The 12,259-nt window shown below is 41.9% G+C and overlaps 1 protein-coding gene across 1 annotated transcript in view; it reads left to right on the forward strand.

Annotated features, from left to right (window-relative positions):
* The first annotated feature begins 683 nt into the window (after positions 1-683).
* Positions 684-12,259, forward strand: part of LOC120056419 (glutamate receptor 1-like) — a 96,001-nt gene continuing 84,425 nt past the window's right edge. Inside the window, exons 1-2 of the mRNA XM_039004575.1 lie at positions 684-723; positions 921-1,055. Of these exons, the coding sequence (XP_038860503.1) occupies positions 1,016-1,055 (40 nt within the window). The 5' untranslated portion in view covers positions 684-723; positions 921-1,015. The remainder of the gene's footprint in view (positions 724-920; positions 1,056-12,259) is intronic.

The raw sequence follows: 12,259 nt of genomic DNA on the forward strand, positions 1-12,259 counted from the left end.
CATGTATGTGTCATAAAATAGTTAACTATATATGTCATTGTTTTCACTAAACTTGTGTACATACGACGTAATTAACTAGTTAACTATATGTGTCATTATTTTCACTATACTTGTCAACATAAAATGTAATTAACCGGTCGATTTAGGTTGCCATTTACGACCAATCATAGACCGGTAATGAGCTGCTTGCACAATCATTATGCCATGAACGTCTTGGCAACTCCACTACTGGTTTATTAACACAGTCTGGGCAAGGGATTTGGGCATTCCCAGTTCTGTAACGATTTATCTAAGCGTAATTCTCATACGATACTGTGTGAATACGGTGACAGAATGTTCAGAAACCCATCATGAGCTCCCACTTAATGCTGACATAATCGAAGCTCCGCAGTTCATATCTAAAGCAGGTAGGGCTCCGTCTGCTTGTGTATTGACACCGTCATTATCTTTAGCTCTGCGCGCACCGCAGACAGCGAGAGAGAGAGCGCCAGGGAAGGGAGAGAGCGGTTGTGACTCAAGCTCTGCGAATTCAGTTAGTCTACTACAACTATGAATGCATTGTGAGTGGCTTGTGGGCAACAGAAGCAGACCTTTATTTGGAATTTGTTTATTTTTTCGTCGCCAATGCAAAAGGAAATATGCAGCGAAGACTTACCTTGGTCTTTGTTAGTTTTTGTGTTGGGTTTTGCTCTGGTTCAAGTTTCCCAAGTAATATAAATATAGGTGAGTATTATCAACAAGGAATGCTTATTATATCACTACTGCGTCCTGTCAGTTTGACATCTAAACTGCTGCGTAATTCCAAAGTTGCAAGACAGTCCCCATTCGTCTTATTTTGTAATAGGCTACGTTAAAATATTCGTTGTTTGATGACAGTTGATGTGAACCCTTTTCAATGATGGCCTTTGTCTTGCACACAGGGGGATTGTTCCCAAACGGCTCCCACGAATATGAGGTTTTTCGGTTTGCACTCTCTCATCACCAGGATATCCCCAAACTGGTACCACAAGTGGACATGGTCGACACAGCAAGCAGCTTTGCTATGACATATGCATGTGAGTTTAGCCTTTATCTCCCTTAATGAACAGCACATGTACAGATGCCATATCTTCATTTGATCATCCTGTTGTTGCAGGAATTTTCCTGCATAGCTGGAAACGCTAACATGTAGTGTATTCGAGGTTAAACCAGGTTAGAAGCCTTTTGCATAATCATTTCCAATTTCAAATTTCAGACTTGATTTGCCCAAACCCCTACAAAAAAATGTCCATTAATTATAATCTACATAACAATGCACATTAACTGTTGCTGCAGGATTATTTTCCTGTTGTGTGAAACTGGCTCAAATTAAGATATGGCATCTTTCATTTTTTAAATTTGTATTTATTAGGGATCCCTATCAGCTACTCTTCCTGGGGTCCAAACACATTGAGGCACTTACATCACACATAAAAGCAAAAATTAAACAGTACAGTACATATAGCATTATTATACCACAACATATCTACAATACAACATGTATAGTACCACCATACAACAATATTACAATGTACGTGTGTGTAGAGTGTGTGTGCTAGTGTGTGTGTGCTAGCGTGCGTGTGCGTTTGTCTCTTCATAGTCCTTGTTGTTCCATAAGGTGTAGTTTTATCCATTTTTTAAAATCAGATTTTTACTGCTTTCACGAGTTAATTGATTTGAAATAGAGTTTGTAGTCATGGCTCTGTGTAGTACTGTGCGTTTCCCAGAGTCTGTTCTGGACTTGGGGATTGTGAAGAGACCCCTTGTGGCATGTGTTGTGGGAGTATGCATGGTTGTCTGAGCTGTGTGCTAGACAGCTCTATGTTTTTCAACATGTCAAGCGCCTCTCACAAAGACAAGTAGTGATGCAGTCAATCTCTCCTCTACTTTGAGCCAGGAGATATTGACATGCATGTCATCGATGTTGGCTCTCCGTGTACACTTAAGGGATAGTCGTGCTGCTCTTTTCTGGGACAACTGTAATTTGCCTAAGTCCCTCTTTGTGGCACTTGACCATATAACTGGTCAGTAGTCCACGTGCAACAGAACTAGGGCCTGTAGGACTTGTTTTGTTGATAGAGATGTCAAGAAAGCAGAACATCACTCTCCCCATCTTAGCTACTGTTGCATCAATATGTTTAGACCATGTCAGTTTATTTAACTAGGCAAGTCAGTTAAGAACAAATTCTTATTTACAATGACAGCCTAGGAACAGTGGGTTAACAGCCTTGTTCAGGGGCAGAACAACAGACTTTTACCTTGTCAGCTCGGGGATTCGATCTAGCAACCTTTTGGTTACTCGCCCAACACTCTAACCACTAGGCTACCTGCCGCCCCAAACCAGGGTTACTCCAAGCAGTTTAGTCTCCTCAACTTCGTCAATTTACACATTATTCATTACCAGATTTAGTTGAGATTTAGGGTTTAGTGAATGGTTTGTTCTTTGTAATTGACTAACTGACTGCAGTTCTTTGTAATTGCACTGAATAGTGTTTTCACTTTGATGACAGTTAGTGTTTGAGGTGTTCAAATGCCATCTCCATTGCATTAACATCTGTTGCTTTACTAAATGTCAATGAGAGTGTCAGTAACCTCTTCTCTAACATTCTGTCATAATGATTTTTTCGAGGTACAGTAGGAAATTATCCGGTCTAGGCACTCATTTCCACGAATCTGCAGTTTTCTAAAAGATTAGAACATTTTAAGGCACCATCTGTTGGCGTCATGCAGTTACTTTTTGACTTTCATGTCGCGTCTATAAGATAGCGCTTTTCAAAACGCATCCCCGTTGGCCAATAATGGTTATTTTAGGCTCCAAAAAACAACAGAGATATTATTTTATTGATCATAGCAGTCATGAAACGTGTGAATCAACAGGGGGAGTTGAGCTGTATCAGCGTCATTTTGTGGAAATGATGTGAAATATCACATTTAGGGAACCATATTTATGCCAATATGACGATTATCTGGAAATACTTGACGTATCAAATTGACTACATTTCCTATGTGTCTCAATTGAGTAACATAGAATAAACACATTTCCGGCACTCCCTGAGTTCCCGCAAGCTTCCAATAATTGTAACCTTTTCAATGAGAAAGTGGAAGATGGAATGTGGGAGGAAACAGTAAAATTGCACACAGACAGCAAACCCAACGGTACGGACATTTTTCTGTGGACTCGTAATTTCAATTGACAGGTGAAAGAGGCGGCTTGCAGTTGAAGACTTGGTATTCTGATCCTGGGTCCTCACCTCTCATCTCCTGGAGATATTATATTATGATTGGATGAGTTTTATGACTTGCTTTAGACACAGTGACCAGTCAGTGTTGATTTGGTTTTTGAATGTGTCCTGATTGGCTGATCTCTCTCTTAGGAAATTCACTTTTGTGCAACCTACTTAGAGTTAAAGAAACTTTAAGGGAAAAGATAAGGGGGAAATTAACTGAAGGTATTTTATGCAACCGGGCCCTGGGCTCTTATTAAAAGAGCTCAGTGATTCAGTGTTGTTCCTGCCAATGCCTCCTCATTCTAGACATTAGTGTGAGCCGCTTATGACATCAGGATTTGCATTAGGAAGGAATAGCAGCGTTTCATCAGTTGATTTAAAAAGACACAGACAATCTGGAAATGACCTGAGCGATTCATTTTGTTTTCTCATTTTCTTCTTCAGACAACACAATGGATCATAGTCGTGAGCAACATCATACTTCCTTGGCTGTATCAGACAGGGGGGGGGGGCAACCTATTCATGGATTTCACAGACTCGTCACTCCATTGATATGGACGTTATCAGTACGACTGACTCCCATTGTGACTGTGCTGCCCCAGGCATTGTGACTGTGCTGCCCCAGGCATTGTGACTGTGCTGCCCCAGGCATTGTGACTGTGCTGCCACAGGCATTGTGACTGTGCTGCTCCATGCATTGTGACTGTGCTGCCACAGGCATTGTGACTGTGCTGCCCCAGGCATTCTGACTGTGTTGCCCCAGGCATTGTGACTGTGCTGCCCAGGCATTGTGACTGTGCTGCCCAGGCATTGTGACTGTGCTGCCCCAGGCATTGTGACTGTGCTGCCCAGGCATTGTGACTGTGCTGCCCCATGCATTGTGACTGTGTTGCCCCATGCATTGTGACTGTGTTGCCCCATGCATTGTGACTGTGCTGCTCCAGGCATTGTGACTGTGTTGCCCCATGCATTGTGACTGTGCTGCCCAGGCATTGTGACTGTGCTGCCCCATGCATTGTGACTGTGTTGCCCCATGCATTGTGACTGTGTTGCCCCATGCATTGTGACTGTGCTGCTCCAGGCATTGTGACTGTGCTGCCCCAGGCATTGTGACTGTGCTGCCCCATGCATTGTGACTGTGCTGCCCCATGCATTGTGACTGTGTTGCCACAGGCATTGTGACTGTGCTGGCCCATGCATTCTGACTGTGTTGCCCCATGCATTGTGACTGTGCTGCCCCAGTCATTCTCAATGGGGGCCAATGATGATTTTGACTTAAGAACACTAAAGTGGCTTGGCAATACAATCATATTTCTAAAGTAAGCAAATAATTCACAGAAACCCTTTTTTTGTCATCAGTAAGATATTGTCATATTTACTTTAGACAGATGGCTATGTTACCATAATATAGAAACCATCATCATTTAAAAAAACGAATTGAGTTGCCCAGGGTGAGGGGGAGGAATGACAAGGTACGGAGAGCCATATTAACAGTTACAATAATAACCATATATAGTAGAACAATAATAACATCCAATGAATATATTAGGACCATTAACTAGGCTACCAAGGACTCAGAGACACCATTGGATGCCTACCAAGTTGAAGGATTAATGTGGAATGTATGAGGTTATTCAGGCTAATGTGTCTGCATGCGTCACACACACAGTCACAGCCGTCTACATCCAGGGTCTCAGAAAATGCAGACACAGCTTCCTGCTTCTCCCAGGCAGCACAGCATCACTCACCTGGTAGAGAGCTCCGAGACACATGGCAAATTCAGTTAGTGGACAACGGACAGTTTCTTGTGCCACAAATGACCTGAGGTGTCCCACATAGCTACAAGTCGGTACCAATAATCCTTAAAGACTTAAACATTTCCATGAACACTTGATGGCTCCAGTGCGGACTTTCTAGCTACCTAAATGCCACCCATAAGGAGGTGTATAGGTTGAAGCAGAGAGGAAGAGGTGACGCGAGAGACGAAGCAAGAGGTTTTACTCCGCCCAAAATCTGTTCACAAAAAAATAAGCCCACAAAGTGAGTAATTTTTGCATGGAGGTCAATGAGAGAGTGTCGAATTTGGCCAACAAAAATGGAATTGCTAATTTTCTACGTGAGGCTTATTTTGGTCGAAAATAAGTTTCGTAATGGTTTGGTTATTACGAATGCACTGATTTAAGTGGACACACGTAGCATTTCGGCAACTTTGAAATACAAACTTTATATTGGAGTTGTGGCTGTTGTCATAGAGATAGATAGAAGACTCATCATGGATATAATCCATTTTAGCATGTACATTGCCATTGAGGGCTTCCACCATTTAAAAGTAGTCAACTGGGTGGGGATTCTTATAAGTTGGGAGCAATCAGCCAATGAAGAAGAAGAACATTTACTACTTTAAAATGGAGATAGCCTCAATGGCACTGGCTATACTGTCACAGATGCTATAATGGAACTGTTGTTTACATGGGGTACCGGTACAGAGTCAATATTCGGGGGCACCAGTTAGTTGAGGTAAGATTTACATGTAGAGAGTAGTAACAACAGAGAGTAGCAGTGGTGTAAAGAGGGGGAGAGGGGGGGGGGGCAATGCAAATAGTATGGGTTGCCATTTGATTAGGTGTTCAGGAGTCTTATGGCTGGGGCGTAGAAGCTGTTTAGAAGCCTCTTGGACCTAGACTTGGCACTTTGGCAATTTGGTGCTTTGGTTGAAGCCATAATGTCATGCTCTGTATCCTGACATCAAGCCTATAGAGGGCAGTGTTGGGGCTAACACTAAATAAGTGCTGATAGTTACAGTGTATTCTAGTCCAGTAAAACCAAGTGCTGCTTGTCTCACTCTCATACAGAGAGAGAGAGAGGGAGAGGGAGGGAGAGAAAGGAAGGGAGGGAGGGAGAGAGAGAAATGGAGGGAGGGAAGGAGAGAGAGAGAGAGAGAAAAATGGAGGGAGGGAGAAATGGATGGAGGGAGGGAGAGAGAGAAAGGGAGGGAGGGAGGGAGGGAGGGAGGGAGGGAGGGAGGGAGGGAGGGAGGGAAAGGGAGGGAGAGAAAGGGAGGGAGAGAGAGAGAGAAATGGTGGGAGGGAGGGAGAGAGAGAGAGAAATGGAGGGAGGGAGGGAGGGAGGGAGGGAGGGAGGGAGGGAGGGAGGGAGGGAGGGAGGGAGGGAGGGAGGGAGGGAGGGAGGGAGGGAGGGAGGGAGGGAGAGGGAGGGAGAGAAATGGAGGGAGGTTAGGGAGAGAGAGAAATGGAGGGAGGTTAGGGAGAGAGTGGCACAGCAGTTCAACAGGGACATGATTATCTTTCTAGACAAACCCGACATTCCCTCAAGCCAATTTAAAGTTAATGTAATGCCATCTTACCCTTCTGCAATCACCCAGTTTGCTCCCTCATTTCTGTTTTTAAGGGTGTCACATTTTACTGTTTATTCAAAAGACTGGTTTAAGGTTGAGAAACCTGTTTCAATGATTGAATGTAATACTGTAGTTCAGTAATCAATGGTGTCTAGAATTATCAATCGTTTCACAGGCACACACAGATAAAGATGGATAGTGTAGAATGGAATATGGTTTATCAGTCTTGGATTATTTTTTTGTGGAATTACACATTGTACTGGAAGATAATTCTCATTGAATGAAGAAGTTTCCTAAGTTTCCTAAGTTTCCTAACAACTGACTGTGGTTTTAATGAGAATCTGGGCATGCACTCTTAATGTGTGCATCAGCTGGTGTTTTATCACTGGATGAACTGCTATACAGACATGTCACTGTAGGTGTTTTATCACTGGATGAACTGCTAAACAGACATGTCACTGTAGGTGTTTTATCACTGGATGAACTGCTATACAGACATGTCACTAGGTGTTTTATCACTGGATGAACTGCTATACAGACATGTCACTGTAGGTGTTTTATCACTGGATGAACTGCTAAACAGACATGTCACTGTAGGTGTTTTATCACTGGATGAACTGCTATACAGACATGTCACTGTAGGTGTTTTATCACTGGATGAACTGCTATACAGACATGTCACTGTAGGTGTTTTATCACTGGATGAACTGCTAAACAGACATGTCACTGTAGGTGTTTTATCACTGGATGAACTGCTATACAGACCTGTCACTGTAGGTGTTTTATCACTGGATGAACTGCTAAACAGACATGTCACTGTAGGTGTTTTATCACTGCACTGGATGAACTGCTAAACAGACATGTCACTGTAGGTGTTTTATCACTGGATGAACTGCTAAACAGACATGTCACTGTAGGTGTTTTATCACTGGATGAACTGCTATACAGACATGTCACTGTAGGTGTTTTATCACTGGATGAACTGCTATACAGACATGTCACTGTAGGTGTTTTATCACTGGATGAACTGCTAAACAGACATGTCACTGTAGGTGTTTTATCACTGGATGAACTGCTATACAGACATGTCACTGTAGGTGTTTTATCACTGGATGAACTGCTAAACAGACATGTCACTGTAGGTGTTTTATCACTGCACTGGATGAACTGCTAAACAGACATGTCACTGTAGGTGTTTTATCACTGGATGAACTGCTATACAGACATGTCACTGTAGGTGTTTTATCACTGGATGAACTGCTAAACAGACATGTCACTGTAGGTGTTTTATCACTGGATGAACTGCTATACAGACATGTCACTGTAGGTGTTTTATCACTGGATGAACTGCTATACAGACATGTCACTGTAGGTGTTTTATCACTGGATGAACTGCTATACAGACATGTCACTGTAGGTGTTTTATCACTGGATGAACTGCTATACAGACATGTCACTGTAGGTGTTTTATCACTGGATGAACTGCTAAACAGACATGTCACTGTAGGTGTTTTATCACTGGATGAACTGCTAAACAGACATGTCACTGTAGGTGTTTTATCACTGGATGAACTGCTATACAGACATGTCACTGTAGGTGTTTTATCACTGGATGAACTGCTATACAGACATGTCACTGTAGGTGTTTTATCACTGGATGAACTGCTATACAGACATGTCACTGTAGGTGTTTTATCACTGGATGAACTGCTAAACAGACATGTCACTAGGTGTTTTATCACTGGATGAACTGCTAAACAGACATGTCACTGTAGGTGTTTTATCCCTGGATGAACTGCTATACAGACATGTCACTGTAGGTGTTTTATCACTGGATGAACTGCTATACAGACATGTCACTGTAGGTGTTTTATCACTGGATGAACTGCTATACAGACATGTCACTGTAGGTGTTTTATCACTGGATGAACTGCTAAACAGACATGTCACTGTAGGTGTTTTATCACTGGATGAACTGCTATACAGACCTGTCACTGTAGGTGTTTTATCACTGGATGAACTGCTATACAGACATGTCACTGTAGGTGTTTTATCACTGGATGAACTGCTAAACAGACATGTCACTGTAGGTGTTTTATCACTGGATGAACTGCTATACAGACATGTCACTGTAGGTGTTTTATCACTGGATGAACTGCTATACAGACATGTCACTGTAGGTGTTTTATCACTGGATGAACTGCTATACAGACATGTCACTGTAGGTGTTTTATCACTGGATGAACTGCTATACAGACATGTCACTGTAGGTGTTTTATCACTGGATGAACTGCTATACAGACATGTCACTGTAGGTGTTTTATCACTGGATGAACTGCTATACAGACATGTCACTGTAGGTGTTTTATCACTGGATGAACTGCTAAACAGACATGTCACTGTAGGTGTTTTATCACTGGATGAACTGCTAAACAGACATGTCACTGTAGGTGTTTTATCACTGGATGAACTGCTATACAGACATGTCACTGTAGGTGTTTTATCACTGGATGAACTGCTAAACAGACATGTCACTGTAGGTGTTTTATCACTGGATGAACTGCTAAACAGACATGTCACTAGGTGTTTTATCACTGGATGAACTGCTAAACAGACATGTCACTGTAGGTGTTTTATCACTGGATGAACTGCTAAACAGACATGTCACTAGGTGTTTTATCACTGGATGAACTGCTAAACAGACATGTCACTGTAGGTGTTTTATCCCTGGATGAACTGCTATACAGACATGTCACTGTAGGTGTTTTATCCCTGGATGAACTGCTATACAGACATGTCACTAGGTGTTTTATCACTGGATGAACTGCTAAACAGACATGTCACTGTAGGTGTTTTATCCCTGGATGAACTGCTATACAGACATGTCACTGTAGGTGTTTTATCACTGGATGAACTGCTATACAGACATGTCACTGTAGGTGTTTTATCACTGGATGAACTGCTATACAGACATGCCATTGGATTATTCATGCAAATTGAGGTATTAGTCACAATGCCCTCCAGTGAAAAAAAACATTACCATAATCTGCCATTGAGGATAATTACAATTAAGGCAACAAACTCATACATTTCCAATGTGCTGTTGGTAGTGAGGCATGTTTCATTTAGATTCCAACTTTCTATGTTAGCGCCAATATTGTCCTTATCAGCAATTTACAGATTGGTTGAGCGAAGAATGGAAATAATTGCTGGGGTATTTTCTAGTCATTTGTTTTGTGTTTGCATAAAAATACATCATGTCACACAATGTTGGGCAATCCCCCAAAACAGACTGAGCTTGGTGTGATCCGTTTGCTTCTTGTGAGATAAGTTGACTTTGATGAGTGACAGTGGAGCGGTTAACTGAGTGCCTCCACCTTGGCAAGAAACCATTCCAGTTGGATTATCCCCAATTAGATATACATGGTGTAGTGCTATCACTAAGTTGAAGTCAATTCTTTCGGCTGTAGGAGAAACTGTAGCCTACAGCATGTGTGTGTGTGGTGGTGTGGTGGACGTGGGGAACAGCATGTTTACAGTACACATCTGTTTTCCCTCATGGCAGGGGTGAAATAACACAGGTAGACAGACTATCATGTTAAAGGGCAATGTGTATGTGTGTGTGTGTGTGTGTGTGTGTGTGTGTGTGTGTGTGTGTGTGTGTGTGTGTGTGTGTGTGTGTGTGTGTGTGTGTGTGTGTGTGTGTGTGTGTGTGTGTGTGTGTGTGTGTGTGTGTGAAATACAGAACTAAGCCTGTGTGATTGCCCTGATATACTGTAGCTTGAGATGGTTGCATATAAGTGATGTCGCTGTCTCTATGGAGCTTGTGCCTTTTATGTGAATCGTTTAGCGGGGCCTTGCCTCAACAAACCCATTCAATCTATTATTCATTGTATCATAACTAAACAGATTATTTTCTTCAGTTAAGAGTAGTGAATATGTGGAATTAACTCTGGGGTAGAGTGAAAGGGGAGTTCAGTTGTCAAAAAATCAATTTAAGTAGGAAGGGGATTGCCAGTGTTTAGCAGAAGTAGTACACGTGTTCTCCTGTGGTTGTAATCACACAAAGGAATTCTATTTTTAGGCCTGTAATGCTTTAGATTAACATGTCGAGGAGATTAGCAGGTATTCAGATGATAGCCAGCCTCAAAAGGCTGGTTGTGGCAAGACATCCCCACTGGGCACACACTGGACCAATGATAGTATACCTAGTTTCACGTTGAAACGATGGTGTCCTCTGGGAAAATCAGATGTCAATGTAGCTTACATAAACCCAACCTCACTCCGAATGTACTTTCAACATACAGCTTGTGTAAGAAAAGTTAGGCGTTACTTTTCAACTTTTCAATATTATTAAGGTAGTCCGTACAAAGGAGTATGGAAGCTGATCAGTTTTTAAAGTTGTTCAACACAGCTGACGGTTCCCCGGGCGCCGAAGACGCGGATGTCGATTAAGGCAGCCCCCCGCACCTCTGATTCATAGGGGTTGGGTTCTGCCAGTCACGTTCTGTTAAAGGTCCCCAAAGCACACACATCCCTGGGTCGCTCCTCTTTTCAGTTCGCTGCAGCTAGCGACTGGCACGAGCTGCAACAAACACTCAAACTGGACAGTTTTATCTCAATCTCTTCATTCAAAGACTCAATCATGGACACTCTTACTGACAGTTGTGGCTGCTTTGCGTGATGTATTGTTGTCTCTACCTTCTTGCCCTTTGTGCTGTTGTCTGTGCCCAATAATGTTTGTACAATGTTTTGTGCTGCTACCATGTTGTGTTGCTACCATGTTGTTGTTATGTTGTGTTGCTACCATGCTGTGTTGTCATGTGTTGCTGCCTTGCTATGTTGTTATCTTAAGTCTTTCTTCATGTAGTGTTGTGTTGTCTCTCTTGTCGTGATGTGTATTTTGTCCTATATTTCTATTGTATTTATAGTATTTTTTAATAATCCCAGCCCCCCCCCCCCGTCCCCACAGGAGGCCTTTTGCCTTTTGGTAGGCCGTCATTGTAAATTAGAATTTGTTCTTAACTGATTTGCCTAGTTAAATAAAGGTTAAATAAAAAATAAAAATAAATGTAATGCAGAAGACACATTTCAGTTGAAAGCATTCAGTTGTACAACTGACTAGGTATCCCCCTTTCCCTTTCCCGTGTTCCAAAGCTAAGCAGTGTATGTAGAGGTACTGTAGGTATCTGGATGATAGAGGTATTCTCACTGCAGTGCATTACCCCTCTTTATACCAGTAGGAGTCAGTGTTCAGGAAGGAATCGTTGGACTCTGGCTTCAGTCTTTATTTAGGTTCACGGCCATGATGTTGGAACAATGACGTCGATTCAAACGTACCATTTTAATATCAACATTGAAACAAGGTAAATAACATATGTTTAATCAAATATGAAATTCAACATATTTTCAATCACCCAAAATACTGTATATTGAATATAGGATTTAAAAAGATTTTTGACATTTCCATGTGAAATGTTCAATGCATTTTCAACTTATACATAGTTCTGATGATTATGTTGACATTAGATTGATGTAACAATCCGTTAGTCAGGTTAAATCAATCTATTTAAGTTGAAGATTTACCCTAATTTCAATGTTTAAAACGCAGGTTGAAATGAGATGAAAACAGTACTGGTTGATAACTTTTGTTTTCCTC

The sequence above is a fragment of the Salvelinus namaycush genome, chromosome 12, assembly GCF_016432855.1.
Source record: "Salvelinus namaycush isolate Seneca chromosome 12, SaNama_1.0, whole genome shotgun sequence".
Taxonomy (NCBI): Eukaryota; Metazoa; Chordata; class Actinopteri; order Salmoniformes; family Salmonidae; genus Salvelinus; species Salvelinus namaycush.